The following is a 26,957-nucleotide window of genomic DNA, read 5'->3' as shown; positions in this document are numbered from 1 at the left end:
TAAACCTATCTGTCCCAGTAGCTTTTCTGGTTCAAGAGCCATCATCAGACGTTCCATCATTAATTATGCCAAATGTTGATCAGTTTCTTTTCTGGTTGAATGTTTATAATCACACTTCATCTATGTCCCATGTCTAAGTAATTTCCATTTCATGGTCTATGGTCATCATCATACTTTTGCAATCATAACCCCATAATTCCCAACCAGTTTCCTTTCCTGTTCTATGGCTATTACACTTTTCTTCCTTGCCACCACTTGTGGCGTTCTGTGGGGTCACACTAAAGTCTAACAAGATCTGCTAAAGTCTCACGAGAATGATACTTTCAACGTGTATTGGATTTCTTTTGCCATATTTTTTCCCCAGATTAGTTGAACACTACTTTTTTCCCTTTGCTTTTTTCTAAGGGTTTGATTAGCTCCGTAAGGAGTTGCACCTGAAACCAGTGATGCTCTGCTGAAGATGATGGAGGTGAGGGAGGACCAAAGGGAAGTACAGGGGGTGGGGCAAACTTTTCCGAGTGGTGATTTGATGAACAAATGCTTTTCCACTGTGAGTATCCTCCTCTTGGACTTCGTCCAACCCTTCTCAAGGAGCCTACTGCATTTTTTTTTTCATGACAGCCCTCCGCCATCAGTGTGCTGCTGCGCTTGAAGAAAGGGGAAGCCGGTCTGGAGCTTCTCCTCAGGCCACCACAGCCACAGGAATCGTCACTCTTCCCCCACATGGAGCTGTAGTAGTGCGAGCACACACACTTTTTCAAGGGGATTTATTTTAACTTTTTTTAATTTACCCACTAAAGTTCGTGCACCCACCGCGCGGGCGATCACCATGGAGACGCAGAGGAGGCCCGCCAGGTGGAGGACGAAAAGGTGGCTGCGAGTATCCACGCTTGCCGCTGTCGTTTTAATTCTACAAACTGCCGCTGTCAAAGCAGGTAAGAAGCATCTGGATGCAAATTTCAGGATTTTGGGGGGATGAGCATTTGTTAAAATATGAGGCCAATGTGTGGTGGAATTTTTGTTTTGCGAGTTATGAAGCGCTTGCACCTTGCATTCGCAGCTTTTACGCACCGTTAAACTTTACCTAAACTTGTTTTACAATTCGTCTCGGGTCACGTTCGACCTGCAAGACATTGACGGTTTAGAGAATACACAGACCCTCAAATCCCACTTTTTTTAGGCGTGGTCCTTTGAGGTGAGCGTTGGTAAGACTCATGCGTGAAAGAAAAAAAGGAAAAAACGCAGACAAGGATGTTGTCTTATTCATGGTGAAAGCTGTGCACTTGTTTTCTTTATTCTCATTCACTTTGGTCATAAAACTGCTGGTTGCGCGACTGCTCAATTTCTCCGCAGTGTTTTTTATGCACAACTTTGACACATGGAATAATAAGAAACACATACGTGTAATATTACATGAATTGCTTATTTGCAGTAGAAATAAACCTATTTCTCATTACCTTGGAAATAAACATTCTAATTGTGCGAGTATTGCGTATTATTTCAATGAAAACAAATAGTAATCAAGAAAATGCTTTCCATTTTTGAACTCTGAGGCATGGAATTTGCATCCTTTCCTTGGAAGGATATCTTTTCCATCTCTTCAGTATTATCCAAACCATCCATCCCCCCTCCCCCCTCAAAAAAACGGGGAGGGGGGGGGGGGTGTTGATGGAAAAGGGAAAAGGCGGGGGGGAGAAAAACTCGACTATTTTGACTGGTTTAAAAACACATATGTGGGTCACATTAACGTCTAGCTTTGAAGAATAGTGTCGGGGGAGCCAAAGAGGCATCCATACTGTGTGGCCTCCAGCCAGGAATATAAAAATATGCTTCTGCTGGCTTTTTCAAATGTATGCTTTTTTGGGCTCATTTCAAAGACAAAAGACTTGGACTTTTCTGAGAAGGAACCTTCTGTTGGCCTTTATTCATCCCGCAATGGGGGAATTAGCCAACAGTAATAACACCAAAGAATTAGCAGGAGTGTATGTAGAATGTAGAGAAGCAATAAATATTATATATGTATATATGTATGTATATATGTATGTATATATATATATATATATATATATATATATATATATATATATATATATATATATATATATATATATATATATATTGATCACATTGGTAAACTTATCATCACTTGATATCCTGAAGTGAATGTGAAAAGCAGCTAGAAAATTATATACAAAAAAACACTAATTTGATCAATTCTCTCTGTTTGTACATCAATTAATGTTAATGGCCCCAGAAGTGAATGTGAACTAATTAGCATTGTATAAAGAAAAGCATGTCAATTGTCAAGTCTGAATAAATAGGTGCTATGGAGAGCAAGTGAATGTGCAGCAAGAATAGTCAGCAGCATTTTCTGTGGTAAAATGACTGCATCTTTTGAGTAATTGTCAATAGATGAGTGGCAGCGTTACATGAAAAGTTCTGGGAAATATACAGATGTGAACAGCAACAGAAATACTCAGCCGCTTTGTTTTTAGAAAATGATGTATTTCAAAGTATATTTTTTTGTCAAGTGTATATAAGTAAAAGTTTCTGTATTCCAAAACTATATATCCCAATGAGCCATGTTTATAAGTGGCAAGCTATTCATTATTAAAATGGACAGAACCATCAGCAAGACTAGTCATCAGCATTGTATTTCATAAGACACTCACTGTATACATTTATCAGTATAGTAAATATTCTATGTCGAATTTGTTAAATGAACATAGAAAATTCAACAGCAATATTTAAAAACATAAAAATGTAAAAGTAGTTCATAGATTTATGGGTAGAAAACTAAATATGAGTAAGCATATATTCAGAAGTCATTACCAGCAGCAACATTAGACAACACCAATGTGTGTTGACTAATGTTGCTGCTGTTAATGACTTGTAGATGTAGACTTGTAATGTAGAAAATTACTGTGGCTGTATAATGCAGCTGGGATAGTCAGCAGTATTTTGGGTAGTAAAAATACTGGAACCCTTTACATTAGGCAATATATTGTCCTATTCAGATGTTAACCAAAGCAGCGGCAACAATCCCAGCTGCAGTGTTATATACTCCTGAGGCCCAACCTATTAGTTTTGAGTCCACTGGAGTGGACATTTGTTTTTGGTCAATATCATTTGATTAATTTGAGCGACCCGTCTATGTCCTGGTGCATTCAGTACAGAACACCCTGATCTTTTCACTGATGTTTCATGTTTGGGTGGTATGCAATTAACTTTGCTGTCTTGCTGAGACAAAATGGACACAAGTTGCCCCTGTCCCATAATGATTGAGATGGAAGCTCACCATAATTGCATGATGTGCACACGCAAACATTTGCGGGGTCTCTTGGGGGGGGGGGACTTTAATTGCTGTCATTGCTGCTAGATCTCGTTCGAGCGCCTCTTGTCAAAGGGAAAGGAAAATTATCCCTGCGAGAAGATTCCCAGCTTAATCACAGCTCAGTTCCACATCAAACCCAATAAGTCGAGTGGAATTTTTGCCTCCCCATCTGCTGCGTTCTCTTGAAATGATTTTAACGACTTTTTTTTTTTCCCTTTCACTTCATGTTTCTACATGTACCTTAGGCAGGTTTCACACCATCCATCCCCCATTTTTCCAAAGCTTGTTAACACTGCGGACAAGCAGCTGCTGACACATGTTGACAAATGAGCTGCCTTAATGGCCGGCAAACACTCCATTAAAGCGATCGGTCTTATTCGCTGATTAACTCGCGATTTAGTGCTGGAGTTGCTGGTATGCTGGATCAGAACAGAGTGCCGTGTGGTGGAAAGAAGAAAAGTGAAGAAAGGAAAGCGGAGAGTGGGAATGGGGGGGGGTGGCTTGATGGGCGGGTGTCACGAGCAATAGGCCACATCTGGAATATATGAGGCCTTGAGGTATGCAGTAATGCTCAAAGGTATTCCCAAAGTCGCAGAGAAGAAGCAGTAGTTTGGCACAGTATTCCAACAGAAACATATGCTCATTTTATTTTAGTATATAAATATGTAGGGGGAAAATGCAAAAATAATGTCTGACAGGGTTTACAAATAGATAATTAGGTGATTATCAGTTAACGCTTAATTAAGATGTAGTAAAATAAGTGTGACAGAATCTTAAACATACCTATAATAGGTAGGGATGGGCAAACATCAATTCCAGGTATTGGTATCACTGCTGATATGAGTTTTATTTCAAGATATCGGTATTTGCGACGGTATCGGCCAGCCGCCTTGTGCCCATCTTACAATCAGGAGCTTGGAATTCGAAAAAAATATATAATTTCTTGCACTTTTGAGGACAGTTGGGATAATGGAATAAAGATGTATCTTTTTAAAATGATCTGTCATTTTTTTGTGAAATTGGCACTTGGTAGTGGTGACTACTCAAGAAATGAGGCCTCATACTGTTGGTCTGAAAAATCTAATAGTGATATCGAACAGCCTTTCTAAGTACTCGTGTTGAAATTGCTAAACTTTTTATTCAGTTTTTTGAGAGGTGCAGTGATTAAACTGAAACTATGACTCGTTCAGAGACCCCGCTAAAGCAATACTGTCCATATTCTTGTAAATCATTTCAGATTTCTCCAGTCTTCAATCAAAGCAGGGTGATTATGATTAGGGTTTTTTTTCTCTAAAAAGCAACCATCTGTTTTTCCTTTGGAAAATAGTCCCAGACATTTTTGCTGATTTTCTGATAGACGTTGCTAGCCAAATCTATAACAGAATCATAATAAATTCATATTTGTGCTTTTTCACTGTAGCCCTTTTGAAATGATGCCCTTTTTTTAAATAAAGGATTGAAATGTAAAACATTTTTATCTGATTCATCAATTATTTGATTAAATAAATGACTGATATGTTCATCATTAAGCCAATGGCTCAATAATAGGTATGTGCAAGCTTCTGTCATATATAAATATCAGAGCCATGTATTACTTTATAAATAATTAACAGACTACCTCAACTCCAATTTAGAAAGGATTTAGGAACCCATCATAAGGGCAACTAGTGTGGTAATGTGTTATAACAATACACAGTAAGTACAGTATAAAGTTTGGCTGAAAATGTATCACATAATACCTGATAGTGGTCATTTAGAACCGCTAATTAACAATTTATAACATGATCATGAAGCAACTTATTAACTACATGTTAGCACATTATGTTTGCCAAATAGTACATCAAATCTCAATTGTAGTAATGACTTATATTGTTACAAAGCACAAGCATAGTCAAGATACACTCGAAAAGGGTTGTTAATTACCGCTTTATGAAGTCTAATAGTAGTAGAATAAAAAGCATAAACATAGCAGTTAACATCCTCTGTAGAAATTTTGTGGGTATTTCCCAATTTCCCACTTTCAAATTATTTTCCAAAGTAGTTAGTTAGTTAGTTAGTTAGATTCACCTCTAAATTCTTTGAGCTGCTTATTATCAATAGAGGTGTGTGGGTGCTGGAGTGTAGCCCAGCTGTGTTTGGGAAAGGGGTGGAGTCCACTCCGAATCAGCTGCAAGCCAATCACAGGGTGAATCATTAATAAAAAAAGTTAATAACCATTTTTACACATGTATAATTAAAAAGAATTTGTAAGAACAATTTTAACAAACTAAGTAAAACATCCCTTCACAAAGTATTCATAAATTACTTTCCAAGCATGAAAAAATTAGTTAAATACCTCACATTAAAGCAGTGCTTCTGAAATAGAAGGGGGCCCCCTGGGGTGTGGGGGTTGACCTCAGGGAAAAGACTGTTTCTTTCATGTAAAGTGTAATTGAAATTGCAATAAAATAAGAATTGTCATCTTTTTTTTTTTTTTAGTTTTAGACACTTTGATGCATTTGTTTAGTTTTTTCTGTTTTAGACTAAGCTGTAAACTGTATAAACACTGTAAAAATAATTAAGAGTATTTGAAATTTGATTTTTACAGATTTTTTTCTTTTGTTAATCATAACAAGGATACTGGTTTGGTCTACTACACTTTTTATCGATAATAATCGTATCTATAGTCAGCGCGTCGAGCCAGGGGGTACTATGATTTTCGTCTTTCTGGGGGGGGGGGGCTTGGCAAAATATAATTGAGAAGCTCTGCTATGAACCAATACTTTGTCTATCCATCTACAACCTCAGCAAAGTAGATGAAAATGCTCAATACCACATGGGTAATTTATTAATCACGTCATAAGACATGCACGAACTAGGCAATAAATTTATGAATCTTTATTACCATTTTTACCGTTTGTAAAATCATTCGCAAAGTAGCAATAACTACTCTATAAAGCATTAACAAAGTAGTAGTTATTAACCACTTCATAAAGAATGACTAAAGCCTCACAAAGAGTTCTCAAAGAAGAAGTAGCAGAGAAAGTTGGGGCCATCCTAGTTTAGTGGTGTGTATGTTTTATTAAAGGGGGGAGAGGGGTGCATAGGGAGTGGTGCCAGGCCCATAATGACTTCAGCATGTGGACTTGAAGCTGCAGCAGAAGCCCCAGCAACACTCAGCACCTCCCTCCCGCCCCTCCCATGCAAGCCGGCAGCCACCCATACAGGAACGGCACAATCAGCACTTCCCTTGTTTCACGTGCCATCAGAAGAAAAAATATTTAACAGCGGATGTTTTTATTACGCGTTTTTCAACTTTAAAATGTGCAAGTGGTCAAACGTCACGGGCCGCGCTTGCTTGGGGGGCGAGCTAGTCTGGCTGGAGCTTTTTCCCACGTAAATCGGAACGCCAAAAGAATTTTAAGGTGATGATGTCAGTCTTTAAAGAATACACATCATGTATCTCCTCGCTTGGTAAACGGACTTACGTAGTTGATTTTTTTTTTTGTCTTGTCTTGTGCTATATTGGTTCCTTTAATTAGGTGTCATCCACAAATGGAAATAAAAAGAATGTACAGAATCAATAGATTTCTTTCTATGGGCAGCAGTTGATCGTGTTTCCTTATTTAATCAAAAATACCTGTAGTAACCAAAAGTAGGGATTTCACTTTTTTGTCCTTTTTTTTGTTTGTTCGTTTGTTGGTTTTATACCTCTTCTATTTGTATTCCGACATGGGCCTCTAAATGCAAATGGTAGTTTTGTCCTTTTTGGTCCTCGTGCAGCCTTTTGAAAAAAAAACGTTTGACGACTCCTTGAACTTTCCATCTTTGTTTTTTAGTTTTGGTAGAATATTGCCGTCTCAGACATTGTTGTACCATAAAATATAGTCAGGAAATCATCCTATGTCACTTTTTTGGTCCAAGAAGTAACAATTATTCACTTTAAATAACATAGTATTATTTATGACAGCGATTTATAGAGATAGGGAGAACAAGTAAATACTTTTCCAATAGATCGAAGATAAATTTAGCCGATGAATCCATCTGTTGTCATTCGTACATTTCGGCAATAGCAGCAGGCTAGTGAGGTGTTGCTTGCTTTAGCTTGGTGGATGTGCTGGCGGCTTTGTTTACCTGTTGTCCAATTGTGTCCATCAACAGAGAGTTTATGAGTCATGCTAAAATATATGTTGGGTTTTTTTTCATCATTTTCCAAGACTAAAAGTTAAAAAAACACAAAGAATCTGGTCATCATAAACTCCGTCAAAGCCGTCAAAAACTTCAGTGCCCTTTCAGGTCTTTGTCCATTCTTTGTGAAAATTATCTCTATACTCTGAATGACACTGCCACACAGTTCAGAATACAGATAATACACACAATCACTTCATCCATAATTGGTTCTTAAAATAGTATTGTATTCACAGACCCTTAATTCACAGTGATGAAGTGAATTTGTAAATCGAAACAAAATTTGGATTCTGGGGCACATATTTTAGGGTGTTAGCTTACAGGCTACTTGTTAGCTTTTGCCACAAAAAAATAAATAAATAAAAAGACGCTCCACCATCAAAGAAAGCAGCTGCAAGTGAAAGTTGTTGCTTTGTTTTGTCATTTTTTTTCTCATTGTTACATGTTGCAATTTTCCTTAAATGGGTAAAACATGATCAAAGCAGACTAAAAGTGGGCAGTGCCAATCTTTTATCCAAGCATGCCCTGGAACAAAAGGGCCAAAATATATGTTCTGACATTTTATTTATTTTTGTGCAGTTCCGATTCAAAGTGACCTTAAACAACACTTTCACAGCACAAACGCAATCAGCTGGCCTCATTTCCCCTCTTATCATCGCTGTAATAAGTAATCACGTGACAGGAAATGGACACAAAACGGGGATTTGCTTGAGGAATGCAGAGTGTATATTTAGGGAGTGGGCGAGAAGCAAGAAAAGAGTCATTTGGCAAGTGTTAAACAGTTTGGATGGTTGCCCAAACAGCAACAAAGGAAGCCTTAAAACCTGCTAATATTCTAGAAATAATATTAGGTGATGGACTATTTTTATTACGTGTTTTCACGCGACCTAGCGGCACCTCTGTTTCTGACGGAGTTTAATGGCATGTGACTGGCTTAGCTCATGCAGGGCATTTGATAAGCTTTCGATGTCAGGATTGCGGCAGAGTTTTTATTTCTTACTTTTTTTAATTTCTAATTGAATAAAAAAAATACATTTTTTATCTTAAAATATATTTTCTGATGAAAAAAAGTTATTTTCAGTTGGGAAAAATTATTTTAATGTAATATTATAATTTTTAAGTTGAAAAAAATATTCCTATATTGGACAAAGTACAAATTTGTCAGTTTAATGCTTGGTTTTAGATCTTGAAAAAAAATACATCTTTGTCATCAGTAGTAATTCTGACTTTCTACCTTGGAAAGATTTTGCAAATTTGAGCTGATTCGTCATTGTAGTACTTTTACCTACCTCTTTTGAGGGACATGTTGTATAAATGTATTTACATATTGTGAATGTTTTTGTTCATGGTTCTTGTCATGTACGCAATGATTTAAAAAAAATACAACTTTTTATCTTGGAAAAAAAAACACTTAGTTACCTATTTTATCTTGTACACTCGAGAGAATATTTGATTGAAAAATATATTTTTAAACTTTTTTTTATGAAGAAGATCAATCTAAAACTTCCCCAAATATTATAACTTAAAAAATATAATTGCAACATGCAAGTTTATTTTTTTGAATGAATTAAAAATCTAAACTTTCTTCTTGTAATATGAATATTTTTTCTCGGAAAAATATACTCTATATTTAATCTCATATACTGTATTTTCCTGTTGTCCAGCCATAGGAAGGCTACTGATCAAGTAGTAATCAATATTTTAATTTCTTTTGAAATTTAATTGAATTGCATCTTCTCTTCTGCCATCACAGCCGAGCCAGTTGATGTGCTGAAGGCTTTGGACTTCAAGAGCTCGCCGGTAGGCATCAAGAAAACGCCCGGATTCTGTACAATGCGTCGAGGTTCCAAACCCGACATTGCATACAGAGTTAGCAAGAATGCTCAAATCAGCGCTCCAACAAAGCAGCTCTTCCCAGGTAAATGCTGTCATCTTATGAACCTATACTTGCACTTTTTGATATTCTTCATACTTTTGGTTTCATGTTTGGAGTTTGCATCTTCACCCCGAGCCCACGTTGGTTCACTCCGGACATACTTGGACATCCTAAATTGTACTTAGGTGTAATTGGATGCGTGAAGGGTTGTCCGTCTTTGTGTGCCATGCATTTGGCTGGCAACCAGTTGAGGGTGTCCCCAGCTACTGCCCACATCCAGCTGGGATAGGCACTAGCAAGCCTTGTGAGATTAAGTGGCTACAGAAAATGGATGGATGGATTTAATTTAAGATATGCTGAGTAAAATAAGCATTTATCAAAAGTCCAAAGCTTTTCCTTCAGGTGCTAAATGCTGAGTATTTGAAGGACTTGGCATCTCCACTCTTTTGCATATTCATCCATTCAGTTTTTGTGCCACTCATCGTGACAAAGGCCGTGGATGTGCAAGAGCCCATTTAAGCTTTTGACAGTCGATAGATGGAGCCGGTGGGGCTCAATCAACCATAAAGGACGACCTGGAGTTCTTTTTATGGGCTGACCACTGGTTAGAGCAGCAATTGGTGCAATGTGAGCTGGGAGGCAAAGGAGTGGCCATTAAATGTATGTATGAGGGAAAATTTGTTCAATTTTGTTCCTGAGGAGAACATAAAATGGCCCCTGATAGGAAACGCTTTCCCAGAAAGTCTAAATCAACAACTTCCATGGTTCAATCGTCATATAAACATGGAGCAACACCCGCTTTGTGTTATCCAATCACGTGTAGGAAAGTAGCGACGCACTACTTGTAATTAAGTACAATGTAAACTGCCAGCGTCAATACAGTGTACCCCCTTCTCAAGTTTAACTGCTGCCAGCCTTCACTTAGCCGCAGTTGGCAGGCAGTTTTAGACTGTCTGGCTCTTTTTTTTTTTTTTTTTTGGGAGACACAGAAGGCTGCTGTGACGCATTGTGGATCAGGGGGATTTGTGCAATTGTATGTGCTGTGGGAGGCACCTCACGATCAGAAATTAGCAATCCCTCGAAAGTTACTGTGGCGGACGTAATGAAAACTTTTTTTTTTTCTGTCTGGACGCTTTGGTTTTACGTGGCAAGACTAAGACACTTGGCGATGGCAGGCAATGTGGTTCTAGTTCTTCACAGTGAGCTAGACTCTACAGAGGAAGCCTTCACAAAAAGTTGTGCCAAGTTATCTTTATCCTTCAGGATAACTCAGTAATTCCAATACTCATTCTAACGTCAACTCAAACTATTAGCTAAATTGAATTTGGTTTTCCTCCATGTGAAGGTTTTCTATTAATTCAAATGTGTTAGTCTTTACATAATGAGAAACTTGACACTTTCACTTTTCACACTGAGGTAAACCTCGATATTTTAGCCTTCATGCTAAGCTAACCTCATCAGATTCGACTTCCATTCTAAACTCAACTCTTACTTGTCTTGTTAAGCTTCCCTCTACCTTAAATTCAGGTCTTAAAACCTTTACACTAAGCCAAACCCAAAAATGTATCTGGTTAGGTTAACATAGACATTTTAGTAGTCACACTAAGCTACATGTAGTTTTTTATCCTTTTTTGGACCAGGCTGAACTGAAATCTTCTAGTCTTCATGCTAAACTTAGCTCAGTGTGTCCCACATACATGATTTTACATACAGACATACATTCAGTCAGAGTTTCCCATCTTCATATAAATGAAAACTCTTAGCCAAACATGACACACCCTGTCTTCATGCTAAGCTAAACTTGACAGTTTTCTTCCCCTATGCAGTTGAAATTACCATCTTTCTTTCGTGCTGGGATTTAATCAATAACCTCAACCTTCATGCCAAGATAAACTCAACTCATTTCACTAACTTAAACACAACGCACACAAAGCTAGACTAGACTTAAAGTTCACCTCAACTATTTTAGCCTTTAACGGTAAATTAACTCCAACTTCCTCGGTTACCGTGCAAAATTAAAGCCACTGATTTTTGCTTGTCCCAAGTCAAAACTTCCTGCCCCATGAAAATTTTGTTGACCCTTTCTGCCTTTGTTCAAATGCCCTGCATTCATGCTAAGCAAACATTTTATCAGAATCTTGGTTGTTTTACACAAAAAACATATTGTATTTTTGATCATTTGGGTACAATTCCAAATTATAAATATACAAGTACATATTGAGTTAACTAGCTTGTTGTTTCTTCCATTTTGCCTAAGTTATCTTAACAACCATGGTTGACATTTTGCAGGCGGAGTTTTCCCAGAAGACTTCTCCATCATGTTCACTGTCAAGCCCAAATCAGGCCTGCAGTCCTTCCTACTGTCTGTATACAACCAGCAGGGCATCCAGCAACTGGGCGTGGAGGTGGGCCGCTCACCCATCTTCTTATACGAAGACCAGAACGGAAAGCCAGCCCAAAATGACTACCCCCTGTTCCGCTCCATCAACTTGGCTGACGGCAAGTAAGTGGCTAAGGCACCCTGGTTTTCATGGGGTCTCTTCATGTTAAATATAACATTCAGCATTTCCTGTCCTGATGTTAAGATATCTGGGGTATTTCATGCATGAAGGACATGAGCGTTAATTTTGTGTGAAAATAGTAAAGCACCTTAGCATGAGCAGGGGTGGAATTACCAGCTGGCCAAGGCCACCCCTTGTCATTCTCTTATTTAATCCATCCATCCATCCATCCATCTCTTTTTAACACTTTATCCTCACTAGGGTTGCAGGTGTGCTTGAGATTAACCCAGCTGTCTTTGGGCAGTAGGCAGAGTACACCCTGAACCAATCACAGGGCATACAGAGATAACCAACCATTCCCACCCACAGACACACCTAAGGGCAATTTGGAGCTACCATGCATGTTTTTATGTGAAGGTGGGAGGAAACTGGAGCACCTAGCGCAGGGATCGAGCCCATGACCTCCGCATGTGAGGCAGACGTGCTAACCAGTCCCACCATGCTGCCATCTTTTTTTTAATATATTTGTATAAGGAACAGCTTATTCACAAATGATGCATGCAGATAGTACTGCATCTGTATGCAATCAGTGCAAATCAAGTTAAAGGTATTAATTAATATAATCGTGTCAATAGTTTAGCTATTCACGGGCCGTCTCCATGGGGGCTCCTATTTCAAGTGACCAGCATTTTCATGGTCCTCATATGAATAATTGCCTGTGTGTTGTTCATCAGGTGGCATCGCGTGGCAATCAGCGTGGAGAAGAAGAGTGTAACCATGATTGTGGACTGTAAGAGGAAGGTGACGAAGACACTTGCCAGGGGTGAGGAGGCGGCCATTAGCACGCAAGGCATCACCGTCTTCGGTACCAGGATCCTGGACGAGCAAGTCTTCGAGGTGAGCCACTCACCATATTGGAATCCTCATTCCAACCTCTTGTTTCCTGTGTTCCCGCGGTGGAACATTTAAGAGGCGCTTAACCCGTCAAGGCGACGTGATTGATTTGATTGTGAAGTTGGTCAGGGGAAGATTTTTTTGGCCAAGTTTAATGCTTTTTTTTCCATTTTTTTCCATGTATGCTTTTGTGCTAAGCTAAACTCAACACCAGCAGCATTCATGGTACTCATGCCAAGCTAAATTCAACACTCCACCCATAACTAAACATGTCATGCGAATTTAAAGTCAACACATCTAACCCTTATTTTAAGCTTAACTGATACTTGATGTAATGTGGCCAGAGCTGTCCTAAAGGTTCTTCATTGTCTACTTGCAAACAAAACTCAACTAATGAGGTAACCGTAACCCTAAAACTCAACATGTTTTAACCTTCATGCTAACCAACTCGCTTAACCTTTATGCTAAGATAGAGTGTACAGTCTACACTTCTTGTCTTCAAACTGTCTCCGTCCACTCTTTTAGCCCTCGCTCTAGGTTAAACCAAACTTTCTAAAACGAATTGACACATCTAGCCTTCATGCTAATCTAAGTCTTCTTGCAAATCAAAACACAAAACTTAGGTGTTTTTGTCCAGCAAAATGTACCTCTTTTAGACTTCAGGTTAAAATAGTGCTTTTAGCCTTCATGCTATCCTAAACCCAACTCTTTTAGCCTTCAAACTTTCCCAAATCCTTTTTCATACAAAGTTAAGCTTATTACAATAAAGCTGCACATGAAGTCAAATATCGATATTATAGCTAAAAGGTAGACTTTGAAGAATTCAGCATCTTAGCATGAGCAGCAGCGGAATTACGAGCTGGCCTTCAATCGCCGTGCCTTTAAATGCCTTTAATCTTCATGCTTGGCGAACACCAACACGTTTGCATTTGTCTGAAAATCAGTCTAATTGTAATTTATTTTAGCCTTCATGATAATTCTGAACCTAGCTATTAGAGACGTACGCTAACTTCTTGATGCTTATATCAATCTCATCTCAAGTTTTAGATTTCTCACAAAGTTTACCTCATGCTGAACTATATTTAGCTTTTTTGCCTGCTCTAAACTGAGTTATACTTAGCAAAGGCAAGCAGGTTGTGATCTGAATGGAAAATGTGACTTCGCCGTTCAACGCTTTGATGTGTGATTTCGGAATTCTGGCTCAAGTAAAGCAGCCGTGGTTAGATGTCCCGACAGCGTTGATAAGGAAATATTGCATGGTTGCATGGAGCCATAAAAGCTGCGGTTGTGAATTACTTTTATTGAGGGAAAGAACGGCAGACTGGAAGCCGCAGTGAAGATTGTAATTAAGGTTGTTATGAGTTAAGGGGAGAGTGAACTGAAACACTTTCTCCAAGTCTTAACTATTTTTAACATGTCAGAGATTTGGGTCTGATCAACGCTTTATACTAAGTTAATTAAAACAGTTCACTTCCTACCTTCATTCTCAATTCTTTTAGCATGTATTGTATTGTCCCTAATTTACCCTTTTAACCTTCATGCCAAGTTAAACTCACCTCTATTTGCTTTCATGCTAAATGAATCAGCTGTTTAGCCATCACACTAACCTAAATTCAAAGGGTTAGGGTTAAGGTTAGGGTTAGTGTATTTTAGCCTCCTATACATATATATATATATATATATATATATATATATATATATATATATATATATATATATATATATATATATATATATATATATATATATATATATATATATTTGGCCTTATAGTTAAGTTAAGCAGACGTTGAGATGTTTTTCATCAGACAATATTAAGACATCGAAAAATATGTTAGTCTGGGTTATAATTGCTTCCTGCTTAATGGCTGATTACAAATGTCCTGTGTTGTTGGTACTGCAGCATATGTTCACATAATAGAAGCCATATGTTGTTTTTTTGTTATGTTTGTACTACAGTCAGTCCTCCTTGACACCTTTGGATCGTGACCAGCTCTGCTCAGAGGGTGCATAGGTTTATGCTCAGAAAATGCAAAATCGTCCTTAGGAAAGTGAATTCATTCATTGCAGGTTCAAATTTTTGGGCATTGTAAAACTTAGTCAAGAGTACAGCTCCTGATGTTTTTCCAAAAATACGTTAACACACCCAACTTTGGTGTAAAGAGAAGTTAGACAATAAACAAAATGAGCCACTAAAACTAAAATAGAGAATTTGGTTTTTCAGAGTGAACCATATAAGGACTGCCTATGCTCTGGGCGCTCCAACTGTGTGTGTGGTGCATCCAGTGTGTCAGGCAGTACATTTGGACACAGTTAAAGCTGCTGATTGGCTCAGATTATGGACTGCGTTAGAAAATTATGATAACCAAATTTCAACATTTTTAGCTTTCACTCTCAAATAAGATGAACATTTTCGACCTTCATGCTGAAATAACCTAAAGATGGTTTATTTGGACCTTCATGCAAACCTAGACGGATTTTTAGCTTTCACGCTAACCTACACTCAGCTCTTTTACCTCCATGCTAAAATTAATCCAATATGTCTTAGCATACCTTCACGCTTAACTAAACTCTTTCAGCCTTCATGAGAAGCTCAACTTGGCACTTTCTTCTCAGACGCTAAGCTAAACTCAACTATGTTAGACTTGTGCAGGGTGGCAGATGCAAGAGTCTTGAAAGTACAAGGAGAAGCTGGAGTAATGATCAGCATGTGTTCACATTCCACAGCTGGTAGACACATCCTCACCCAGCAGGTCTACCAATTATACAGTCTCTGTGCTCCCACTTTCTTACATTTAATGCAGATGCTGCTGAGTCAGTTGTGAAATGAAATTCTGGAGTTATTTCGCTTAAAAGCTTCAACAAATTTATTCAGTAAAAAGAAAAGAAATGTTTCATTAATCTGAGCTAGAGAGGCCAGATGTCCCATTTTAAACCCGAATTTTGAGTCTCATTTCCCGGTCCCATCGGTCACTTTTTTTTTTTTTTTTTTTAATCACAGCAAGCTTTGTCATGGCGACTTGTATGACAAATAAAGACAAATTCAAACAATTTACTTTCACATTCTTATACTGGAATAAGAACTACTTCTTGCTTATGTCTCAAAGAATCATGGGAAATGAAGTCAGACAATAGTGAGTTGAGCTTTCTGGTGATGTGTTCCCAATGTGAATGGGACAATGAGATATGTTGTTGTGCCAAACAAGTTTCAGTTTTATGAACCAGGTTTTGGGGGGGAAAAGTGTTTTTTTTTCTTGAGTGGACTGGTCGTGATAACTGACAAGTGCATTTACAAATAATAAATCAACCTGGCAGAAAAGCGTAACTATCCCAAATTACGTATAAATTGACCCCTTTACAGAAAACTCAGGGATGTCGAAACGGCTATCCTATTTTCTTTTTTTTATTTTTAAAATAGAAAATGAAAATACAGACCTTATTTGTTTTTTAAATTTTTGTTTAAGAAATAAAAATAGGCTTGACTTTTGTTTAGCATAAAGGTGGAAAAGTTACATTTATTTGAGCTTGACGTCACGGACTGTAGAATTTACCTCTGCATGAAGACTGGAATCAATCATGTGAAACGTGGGGGGAGACAAGTATTTTACAATTACACAAGTCTGTGTATTTTCCTTAAATTAAAAAAAAAGGAAAAAGGAAAAAAAATGGCCACTTCAAATGCCTGTAAAATACTACATGACATTTTAAGTTGGCCAACCTGCTCTTACTGATCCATTTGGGCTGTTAAAGTTGAGTCACAGTGATTTTTGATTTTCATAAAAGCAAGAAGTGCTGTAATTAACATGACTTTAATGTCAAAGAACCCTTAGCAGACACCTAGCTAGATTTCAATTTTAGCTTAGCATTACAGCTACACATTGTGAGTTTCCCATTGTATCTAACGTGACGCGATCCTACCCGTCCTGTTGCCATAAAAACAACATTGCTCTCATCTCATCTTCAGCCTTTGTTTGCCGCTGCTACTAAAAGCTGCGGTCGGGCTGGGAATCTGGAGAGTGTTAGGCACACTTCCCTTGGCTAATTGTTGTCCTTGTGCACTTTTTTTTCCCCAAATTCCATCTGCGTGTGTTGTTCCACTCCCACAGCTTGTATTAGTGCTATAAGACAATAAGAAATAACGCAAGTGAGTTGCTCATATCGAGGAGGAGTAAGCAGCTGGATGGTGCATCACCTCCTGAGCTGGGACACATGTGGGCCGTGATTGGTGTCAGGGGCAGGCCAGAGTGATGTCATCAGAGTAGGTCAGGGGTGCGAAGTGGGGGGTGGAGTGGGCAGCATAAAGAGAAGCTCTGTGTATTATAAGGTTTAGTCTTTAATTTGTGCCGGTGAAAAAGTCAATTTGTGTTTTAAATCTGCAGGCAATGTTTAAAATAGTAATGTACTTTGTATACAAATGTAAAAGCAAGTTCACTGTCGTTATTGGGACAATAACAAGAACATAATCTAGTTGTTAGCTTAGCATGAAGTGCACGTTGCGAGATTGTTGGATCTCATAGCGCCGACATTTCAATGTAAACATCCTACCACGCAGAATTAATAAACGGAGAACAGAGGATGTGGAGCGGACAGCAACAAGTTCATGCGCACTAACAACAACAAAGACAAGACAAACAGACAAATAAGCACCACGTTGCTCGACTTATTGTTGCATCTTTGTGAACACGACGTCCTTTGTGACAACACTGTCTGGAAATATGAAAGAATGCGTAGCAACTAGACTATCATACAAGTATAACATGAAGTAAACCACAGTTAATAGAACAACTTTAAGGCAACATATTGTGAGCTTACCCTTCACTGATGGCACAAATCAATATTGTACTGAGAAGAAATCCCCTCCAAAAAAGGTGTGCCACTTTAATATTTAGACAGTTGTCATCACACTACCTGGTAATTAAAGGTAAAGAAAAAACATACCTGTTTATTTCATCCCTTACATCAGGGGTGCCATGGTCCTTTTTGTCACGGGGCACTTTGTTATGTATGAAGTCCCATTTTGGGTTATTATGACTGTGAAGCCATACAATGTAAATGTAAAATCCGCTTATATAATTGTATGCCGTATTTCTCAGTGTACAAGTCGACCTTGCGCATAAGTCGACCCCCAATTTTCACTTGAATTTGGGTGAATTTTACAAAAACCTGAGTATAAGTCCACCTATGACTGTCTAATTAAAACATATGGTGTGTGTTATTAAAACGACAACATTTTAGATGCATTTCTTCACCGTGTATTGGATAACATACTGTTGTGATTGGTAATCATCACTATCTGACACACTAAATATCTCCTCCCATATAAGTCCAGGATGTCCTCTAGTCATTTACACAAATAAATGGGTAGTCATCCTCGGACCTGTCCAATTTTTTTTTTTTTTTTAAATTGCATCCGGACTTCGGACCTGGAGTTTGTAATCTGTACCCTACATGCATAAAACCATGCCCTTAGAAATTGTACAAAATAATCTGTAGAACTTTTTTTTAAAGTAAAACAATTTCCAACTTTATAAGTCTGTTATTTTTATTGATTTTCTACTTGTTTATAGGCTAGGAGAGGTTACGTAGTACCACTATGTTTATCATGAGTCAAATTGCCCCAATACGGTTTCTTGCCTTGTTAAAATACAAATGTAAAATAAATGTTTTAAACAAAATTTTAGGACATAGAGAATGTTTTGACTATTTAGTCCAACTTTTTTTTTTTTTTTGGTGACTGGTTGGAAGTAGTCAGGTTTTTCAACTTGCGTTTGAGTGAGGCATGTTGGCTGACGGCAGGGTTAGCGGTGCAGATGTAATTTCCTCTTCCAAAAGCTCATGAAAACCAGACCTCTTGCGATAACTACAGACCTTGGTTATTCATTTGTTGCGCACAGGGACTGGCAGCCTCTCATGGCAGATGCTACAATAGGTTGCAGATTCGCCTCAAGCTTTGATTAACGGCCTTTTATATCAGGAGGATTACGGTCTATCGCGCACTACCACATCCTGCTTGTTGTGTTTTTACTGTCACCTTTTATCATCGCCATGCTGAGTTAATCAAGAAGAAGGCGCTGATTTTTTGTGTGTGAACACTTGGTTTGTGTCTAAAAATGACATTTTGGTGGTAGTTTTAGCTAAGATTGTTTTTGTTCTGGTGCAGGGTGACATCCAGCAGCTTCTGATCGTGGCAGACCCCCGGGCCGCCTATGACTACTGTGAACACTACAGCCCCGACTGTGAAACCCCCAACCACCAGGACACCCCCCAGGCCCAAGAACCTGAAGAGGTTAGTAGAAAATAGAATACATTGGAAAGTCAACATTATTCAACGTATTACAATAATTATACAAATATTATTTTACATTGTTGTTCAAAACAATGTTGTTTAATGATTTGTCATAACATTCATATAATAGTATATAGTAATATGATTTTTTCAATATATACACATCTAATGGCAATTTTATTGGGTATACCGTTTGTCTACAGGTTCTGTTGTCAAATACGGTTCCTTTATACCGTAGTTACTCTTATTCCTATTATTATTATTATTATTATTATTATTATCTTTTTTATGACGTCACCAAATGTGCTTTCTGGCACTGGAAAATTAAACTAAAATACCTATTTATTTTCTCTCATTTACTAATATAATATTGGTAGTATAATATACATAATTCACATGGTTTGACCATTTTGATTTTAAGATTGCAGCTCCTATTTATTTAATATTTTTTCCTTTTGAGAATTAACTGATGTCGCATAGGTCATTTGCAATTTTGACGAGGTTACCCAGGGAGGTTCCTTGCCATCCAAATTACATATATATAACATTACATACAATATATTTTTAAAGTTAACTATATACAGTATTTTTAAAGAACGACTTTGAAGAAAGCTCAGTTTTTTTTTTTGAATATTTTGATTTGGCTATTGACTGTGGGAAATCATAACACTGTGTACTACCTCATGATGAAGCCGTTGAGACATCTCAAGTGACCACATGAAGTTCCTTGCCCTTAAACGTTTTCAGTCCTTTTTTTTTTTTTTTTTGGTATGTTGAGTCTCTTCACTGCTGTCAGCTGACATTTTCTGTCAAGTATTTGACCAAATAACTGATGAGCTCACTCTGGAAAACTTCCTCACTTTTTTCTCCCTCTCGCCAATCCCAATCTGAGCTTCGTTTTGCAGTGGCCCGTGATTTATATCACTAACGAGTTCAGCAGGCCGTGCTACCCGAAATCCAACCTTCCCCCCCATTGCAGCAAGAATTCCAATACCTGGAAACGCATTTTTTTTCCCTCAATGCCGGTCGGGTTCAAGTGTGGAAGAAGTGGCTGGAAAATGTTGCTTCATCATCATCAAGTTCACTCTGGTGGAGGCTGTCAAGCGGAGAGCGAGAGAGAGACAGCTTGGCTGCACGTATAGTTTATTCACCGTCGGCATTATAGCCGGAATGTTCCGCAAAGTCCCGCTCATTATAGCTTTTTAGACAGATTTACTCACTATGGACGTGTATAGAGACCTTTGTTTTTCTTTTTAAGGAAGTGCAACAGCTATACTTTGCCTACTTTTCAACAGCGGACAACATTAGTAATTTGGTTTCCTCATAGGAAAGAGCTACATTTAATGTTTTCCTTATGAGTGCAACATTAAAAGCTTTGTATACTTTTTAGGAAAGTCCCAACATCCATTTACTTTTTTTTTTAAATCGACCTAACGTAAACAATGTATTTTTCTTTCAAGAAAGTCCAAAAGGTGTAGTTTATCTTTCAGGAAAGTACCACATCAATCGCTTGTCTTCTTTTTAGGAAAATGCTAAATCAGTTGTTTTCATTAAATAAAAAAAATTGACCTACGTAAATAATTTTCTTTTCATGAAAGTGCATCATCAATGGTTTATTTACCAGAACTGTGGAGTGGTCATTGTGGAGATTTTTAACCTGCAAACCCTTTCAAACATACTTGCAAATATGCCCAACGTACTTGTGGTCTAAAGCATTTCTTTCCATAATACTACGAGGGGTTGATGAGTATACCCCATAGCATTATATACAAGTACATTCAAACATATTTACAAGTATGTTTAACCCCATAACATTATGGAACAAAATGCTAATATTTTTAAATGTTTAGGTTACAAGTACGTACAAGCGTATTTGAAAGCCCGGTCAAACAATTTACATGAGTACGTTCGACCATATTTGAAAATTCTAGCCCTAACAAATGTATAAATACGTTTGAATGTACTATCATGGTTATTCACCATGTTATAGTTTCAATATTCCATGGTGTCCCTCGTTACAACAACAACAACAAGCTGATTTTAGACACATGGATGTGTATGTAACCCTCCACCAGGGAGCAAGCGCCTTGACCCTGCCGTCGCTGTGCAGTTGTCAGCCATATGTGTACAGCCCAGGATAAAAGCAAAGAGGAAGCGGGACGGATACAGGAGTGTGTGTCCATATGTGTGCGCGAGTGCGCATCCAATTCCAATTTCATCCGCGGCGAAGCTTGCAGCCAAGCACTCCACTGTCGTAAATCCACGCCCCCACAACCCCTCAACCTCTCCACCCTCAGACTGTCTCGCCTGTCTGACCGGGCCTCCGCTCCCAGAGTGACCTCCGGACGGATGTTTAGCCAACACCGCAGCTTTCATCGTTTTTTTATAGGGGACTAATATTAACCCCTGTAATGCAGATCATATTGTTAAACTGTCAATAAATGTACCTCAAATGAAAATGGTGTTTTGAAAAGGTAGTACTGCTACCATTACCAGCAATTCCCTAACAAGTGAAATTTTAATAATTTGCAGCAGCATATTTTCAGAATATATTTTATATATTTGTTATATTTTATATATTTGAATATAACTTGAGAAATTACAAAAGTTAAAAATAACTATCTAAAGAATATACAGTTTTATCATTCTTTGTCAAACATTACTCCCATTACCAGAAATCACCTAATAAGTGCAACTTGGTAAAATGTTTTATTATATACAGTTGCATCAATCTTTTCTTTTTAGGAAAGTGAATCTGTGTGGGGGTTTTTAAAGGTTTGTAAAGGAATATACCAATTGTTTGCCTTTGTTGAAAAAGGAAACACTCATTTGTCTTCTTTTTAGGAAAGTACTAGAGCAATAGTTTGTTTTTGTTTTTAGCAAAGTGCAATATTACTAGTTCTGAAATCATGTGGCATTGATATAAATTGTTTTCTTTTTAGCAAAGTGCAATATTAATAGTTCTGAACTCGTGGCATTTATAGTGTTTTCCTCTTTTTAGTAAAATACAACTTTGATACCTTGCCTCCTTTCAGGGTAATGGCAATGTCCCATTTTCCTGTCCTGTTTTTAGGAAACTTAGGCAAACATTAGGCAACATCAATAGTTTAATTTTCATTTTAGCTGAGCATACCTTGTGATTCTGCTTTTGACATTTGTCAGTGTCTGAATTCAAAATACCATATTAATCTGACACATTATTAGTTGTAGACACAAACACCTGGCTCAGCTGTTCTTAGTACCACTTTGTCTAACTTTGATTATGGGTTTGGAAATTTGTGTGACACAAAAGACATTTGATTTGCTCCCCCTCAAAAAGGAAACATGACTAACGCAAGTCATGGGACAGTAACACTTAGATTTTTCTAAGCTTGCCTTCAAGTCTACCCTTGAAATTAGTGTAAACATTTTCTGAATCGATGCATAGGCTTGCACCAATTCCCACATTTTCTGTTAATCAGAGAACCTTGTCTCCATTTCCTGTGCGGTTTGTGCTGAGTGGCTCGATTTTTAGGTTGTAAATAAACAGCTACATTATATCCCTGAAGCTGATTATTTGCAGTGCATTCATGTGGGCTATTTTAGCGATGAGGCCACACGTTTATTTAATGCTATAAGTCATTTAGTGGCTGCTATTTGCTCCTGTAATTTTGCCTTTTCCCACCATGAGTCAGGACTGCACACTCACTTTAATGGAGCCCATGAACTAATGGATCCCTCTGGCTATCGTTGACATTCAGACCTACGTGTAGCAACGCGTCATGTTTGACCGCATAATTACTTGTTTGAAAGCAAACAAGATTTATTGTCATTTTCATCCATATATTACATGTTTTTTTTTTTCTTTTCATATGGATGGGATTTATTTGAACATGTTATTTCTAAAATAGCATGGTGGGTATAACTCAGCCTTGCTTTCACTTTCCATGTAAATACAGTACAATGTGACATTGTGCTAGTGTATTTACATGACGATATTGACTGATTGACTGCATCACTTTCCCGTCCATTTCTTCTTCCCCTTTTACAGTACACTAACTATGATTATGGTGAGTTATATGACTACAGCGAAGGAGAGCTCACCACCGAACCAGCCCCAACCGAGAGAGTCAAGACTGAGGTACCGTCGCTACTAATACTGTTTTCATGGCCTACTCTGTCATGAATAACAACCGCGTTCTTCTCTTCCACCTTTTGTCAATCTTTATTTTCCTCTTTGATACTATATATTGAAGGAATGTAGTTTCACATAGGTTGATTGGCAAGTTAAATTCAGAGCAGCAACTTTCTGTAGAGCCAGCCCGGGAGCTCAACACCTAATGCAATCATTTGTCTTTGTGATACAATCAGTAAAACAAAGACACAAAGTATCAATAGGGCACAAATTATAATACATAATGAGGAATAGACAGTCGGGGACTTACTCGCGGCAATAACAAAAGAGACGGGCACCATAAAGCATAGGAGTGGAGGTAAAGTCCTCCAGAACGCATTGTTCGATGCTCTACCTTGAACACACAGATGTGATTGGCGCCCAACGTGGGGCTCGAACCCACGACCCTGAGATTAAGAGTCTCATGCTCTACCGACTGAGCTAGCTGGGCAAGTTGCTGCTGTGAATTTTAATTGCCAATCAACTACATGAAACTACATACCTTCAATATCCAGCTTGACTTTATAAGTTTTATTTGTGTGTTTATCAGGGCAACAATCCGATAGCTATGCCGTAAAACTAGTCATTTTAAAGCAGTCAAACATAAGGAAAGTGCAAAAGGAAGAGTTTGTCTTTTTATAGAACAACTGATACAGACAAGTTCAACAATAAAATGTTTCAAATGAGTTTTGCCAGATGCATATATCGCCTGCCATGAAGTCAGACACTGAGCTGCTCTGTACTTGTGAACAGACTCATGGTTGTGTGGCCAAGCAGGAGGTTACGTTTTCCGTCCCTTACTCCCTTACTCCAATACGTTGCATGTGGGAACTTCGTGTATCGATGTACGTTTGCGACTGCTACTCGTTTGTAGTGAAACCCAAAAATGCCAAATTGAGAAAATTTGTGGAATCGCTTGTACTTTGGCGAATACGTAAAAACTACAGCAAAACAGAATTAATGTAATCTTCCCTAAACTTTTCATATTTTCTTGTGTTCATATCCGTAATTTATAGATTTATTGCGCATTAAGTGTGTTTCAGATGTCCCACATTGTGAGTGGTCAGTGAATGTCTCAGCAGTGAATGTGTTCTAAGCAATTGTTGTTTCTTTTTCTCACGACGCGGCTCGAGTTCATTTTGCCATAAATACCCGAAGTTGTGCAGCATCTGTTTACGATTACGTTTATGATAGTGTGTACTGTATATGCCAAAAGACCGCAATTAATAAATGAGTCAACAAAAATGGCGTTATCGAACGTTATCGAACTGCATACCTTGCCACTCTTAACTAAATCAGCTGGAGACATCATAACTTTTACATCATCCCCTTGTTTTTTAGTAATTTTCCTGTGTGTGAACAAGGATGGACTCGGATAGTGGTTCAGTCTGCTAGTTTCTTTTATTGCAAATAATGCCATAACAACCTCAGCTAACACGAGTTGCTGTTAGCTGCAACAGACACTTGCTGCTAACAGCCACCTGGCATCCGCCCTCTAGCTCGAACCAGTACCAGTCCTATCATTATAAGTGAGAAAATGGCCGATATGAAAATGCAAACAAGACAAACTTCCTCAAATGGTGTTGAAAAAAAAAATTGTCAGTTTTGTGCCAAGATTGTGAGGTTTTGCCTCTGATTTCAGACAGCGGTAGACGGCGACTACTTCACCGATTACGACTATACCATTGTTGATGGAAGTCAACCTGAAGCTCCCACGGCAGGCCAGGTATTTATTTATTTTTTTTTAATGTCAAGCCTCATTAAGAGTCTTCAATACAGTACATAGGAATTGTGTAAAAATGGGTCTAATAATTAGGATGCGCCAGTTGAGTAAGGCAAGGTCGGTTTGAGGCATGCGTCATGTGATTGTAAATATGATTTAAAACTTGCGATTATATTACACATTCATCAGCTATCTTGGTATTACCATCATCTTTCTGAAACGTTTTAGGAATTTTAACGACCACTGTTGGTGGTCAAAACCCTATTTGGTCAAAATCATCAAGCTGCATATGCTACTATTTTATCTCAAGTGAAACGACGTCGTAAAGACAGCCAAAGCAGGAAATCGTTGTCATTCAGCGAAGCATAACCAATGGAAAACTGGTTGGCAGACAGACAAATCATCCCTCCCCTTTCCGTGCTTGTGACTTATAGTGAAATTGGCAGACTTAATTTGTGCTTAATCGTTACAAACATAAACGACAACCTAATGAGGAACATTCAGGGGTTAAATGGGAACAATATGGACATTTGTTTTCCATGAGCCACGTTGTCTGCTTGATGCAAATTCAATTTGGCAACAATAGTTGATGCTACTTATACTCGACGAAGAGGTGCTGGATAAAAATGTCTCTGTAGGACAGTGTGTATATCTTGTACGATTTCCACAAAAGGAATCACAAATCTCAATCTATAATGTGAACATTGGATGAAGCTCCAATTTAGGATTGGCTATTAATGCATTTTTTCCAAAATTGTGGTCCTTTGCTCATAGTTATTTATGCTCTTCTTTTAAGGTCAGTCTGCAAGTCTGATTATTTCAGCTACGTCCATGTTTTTTCCCTTTCTAACATGATCTCCTGGATCCATTGCAGACATACGAAGAGTCAAACGTGGATGATTACATCACTGGAGTGGAACAGGTCGGAGCGGACCCTACTCCCGCTGTGGAAACCGTTCCCGCAGTGGACACCAACGACAATGTGGATGCTGGCACCAACACATATGAATTCAAAGAATATGACCTTAATGAAGGGGAGGAGACCCAGGAGACGCCCTACGAATATGGTGACTATGGTGACTACGGCACAACAACCGACACCAAGAGCTCCACCGGCGAGGAAGAGTTTGGCCCTGGCGTTCCAGCCGAAACCGGCTACAGGGAGAGCGGCGTAAGTAATGATAATTGAGGGTATTATCCAGATTTGGTAGTAATCAAGAATGAGTGTTGGAAATGTGGTGGGTATTTGTTGTTTCGGGCGGTGTCAGGTTGTAGCTTGAAGGGGAGACACCTTGGAGGATTCTGCAGATGGTGACCTCTGTCACTGTTGACTTGAACTCTATGGCCCAGTGACCTGTGCTGTTTAGACAATGCCCCATCAGTGGTTTGTCACACAACATGACCAAGTCCCAAGCGATCAAGGGTCTTTTAAAATGAATAACTGGAAAATTGCTTTGTTTGAAACCATGGTTTGAAATCCTAAGATGAAACGCTAAATGTGTTTTGTTTAGATTTGTGACCCTTGTGAGAAAAAGCGGATGTGTGAATGAATGGATTGATTTTTTTGATTTCACAAATGCCTTAATGAGGGATAATCTTTTGAGAGTAACTTTATGTTCCTGAGTCCAGTCCTGCCATGCCTTTCTTGCTTTCTTGCTTCTGGTTCCTCAACCACGCACAACTGTGACTCGTACCTAGACTTGAAACAACAAACCGTGTTGAGACAGTTCTGACTTGATGCCCTAACACAAGGTTAAAATCAGAACTCTATCTGGAAACTGGCTCATTTCAAATCCTATTCCTGTTTTAAAACTCTAATTTGAAATCCTAACCCACTCATAAACATTTTATTTGAAACCATAGCCCTTGTTTGCAACTCTAAACCTGTCTTGAAACTATGTTAGAATTGCAAACCTGGCTCCAACCCTATTTTTAAACCTTTAACCTGTTTTGAAACACTAATCTGCAATCATAATCCTGTTTTGAAACTCTAATCTGCAATTTGTAATCATACCCTGGCTCA

At 38.3% G+C, this 26,957-nt stretch overlaps 1 protein-coding gene and 1 non-coding gene across 2 annotated transcripts in view; one reads left to right on the top strand and one right to left on the bottom strand.

The window, feature by feature from the left end:
* Nucleotides 1–615: 615 nt before the first annotated feature.
* The window catches only part of LOC148414801 (collagen alpha-1(XI) chain-like), a 68,088-nt gene continuing 41,746 nt past the window's right edge, over nt 616–26,957 (top strand). The window contains exons 1-9 of the mRNA XM_088429632.1: nt 616–935; nt 9,255–9,419; nt 11,667–11,880; nt 12,613–12,775; nt 18,933–19,058; nt 20,317–20,319; nt 23,089–23,178; nt 24,854–24,937; nt 25,809–26,105. Coding sequence (XP_088285758.1) covers nt 830–935; nt 9,255–9,419; nt 11,667–11,880; nt 12,613–12,775; nt 18,933–19,058; nt 20,317–20,319; nt 23,089–23,178; nt 24,854–24,937; nt 25,809–26,105 — 1,248 coding nt within the window. The 5' untranslated portion in view covers nt 616–829. The remainder of the gene's footprint in view (nt 936–9,254; nt 9,420–11,666; nt 11,881–12,612; nt 12,776–18,932; nt 19,059–20,316; nt 20,320–23,088; nt 23,179–24,853; nt 24,938–25,808; nt 26,106–26,957) is intronic.
* trnak-cuu (transfer RNA lysine (anticodon CUU)) lies at nt 23,590–23,662 on the bottom strand. Its single transcript has one exon. It is a non-coding gene; the product is annotated as a tRNA-Lys (tRNA).

This window comes from Hippichthys cyanospilos, chromosome 12 (genome assembly GCF_059441005.1).
Source record: "Hippichthys cyanospilos isolate Australia breed blue-spotted pipefish chromosome 12, RoL_Hcya_1.0, whole genome shotgun sequence".
Classification (NCBI taxonomy): Eukaryota; Metazoa; Chordata; class Actinopteri; order Syngnathiformes; family Syngnathidae; genus Hippichthys; species Hippichthys cyanospilos.
The sequence above is the reverse complement of the archived record's forward strand: the minus strand, read 5'-3'. Positions and strand labels throughout refer to the sequence as shown.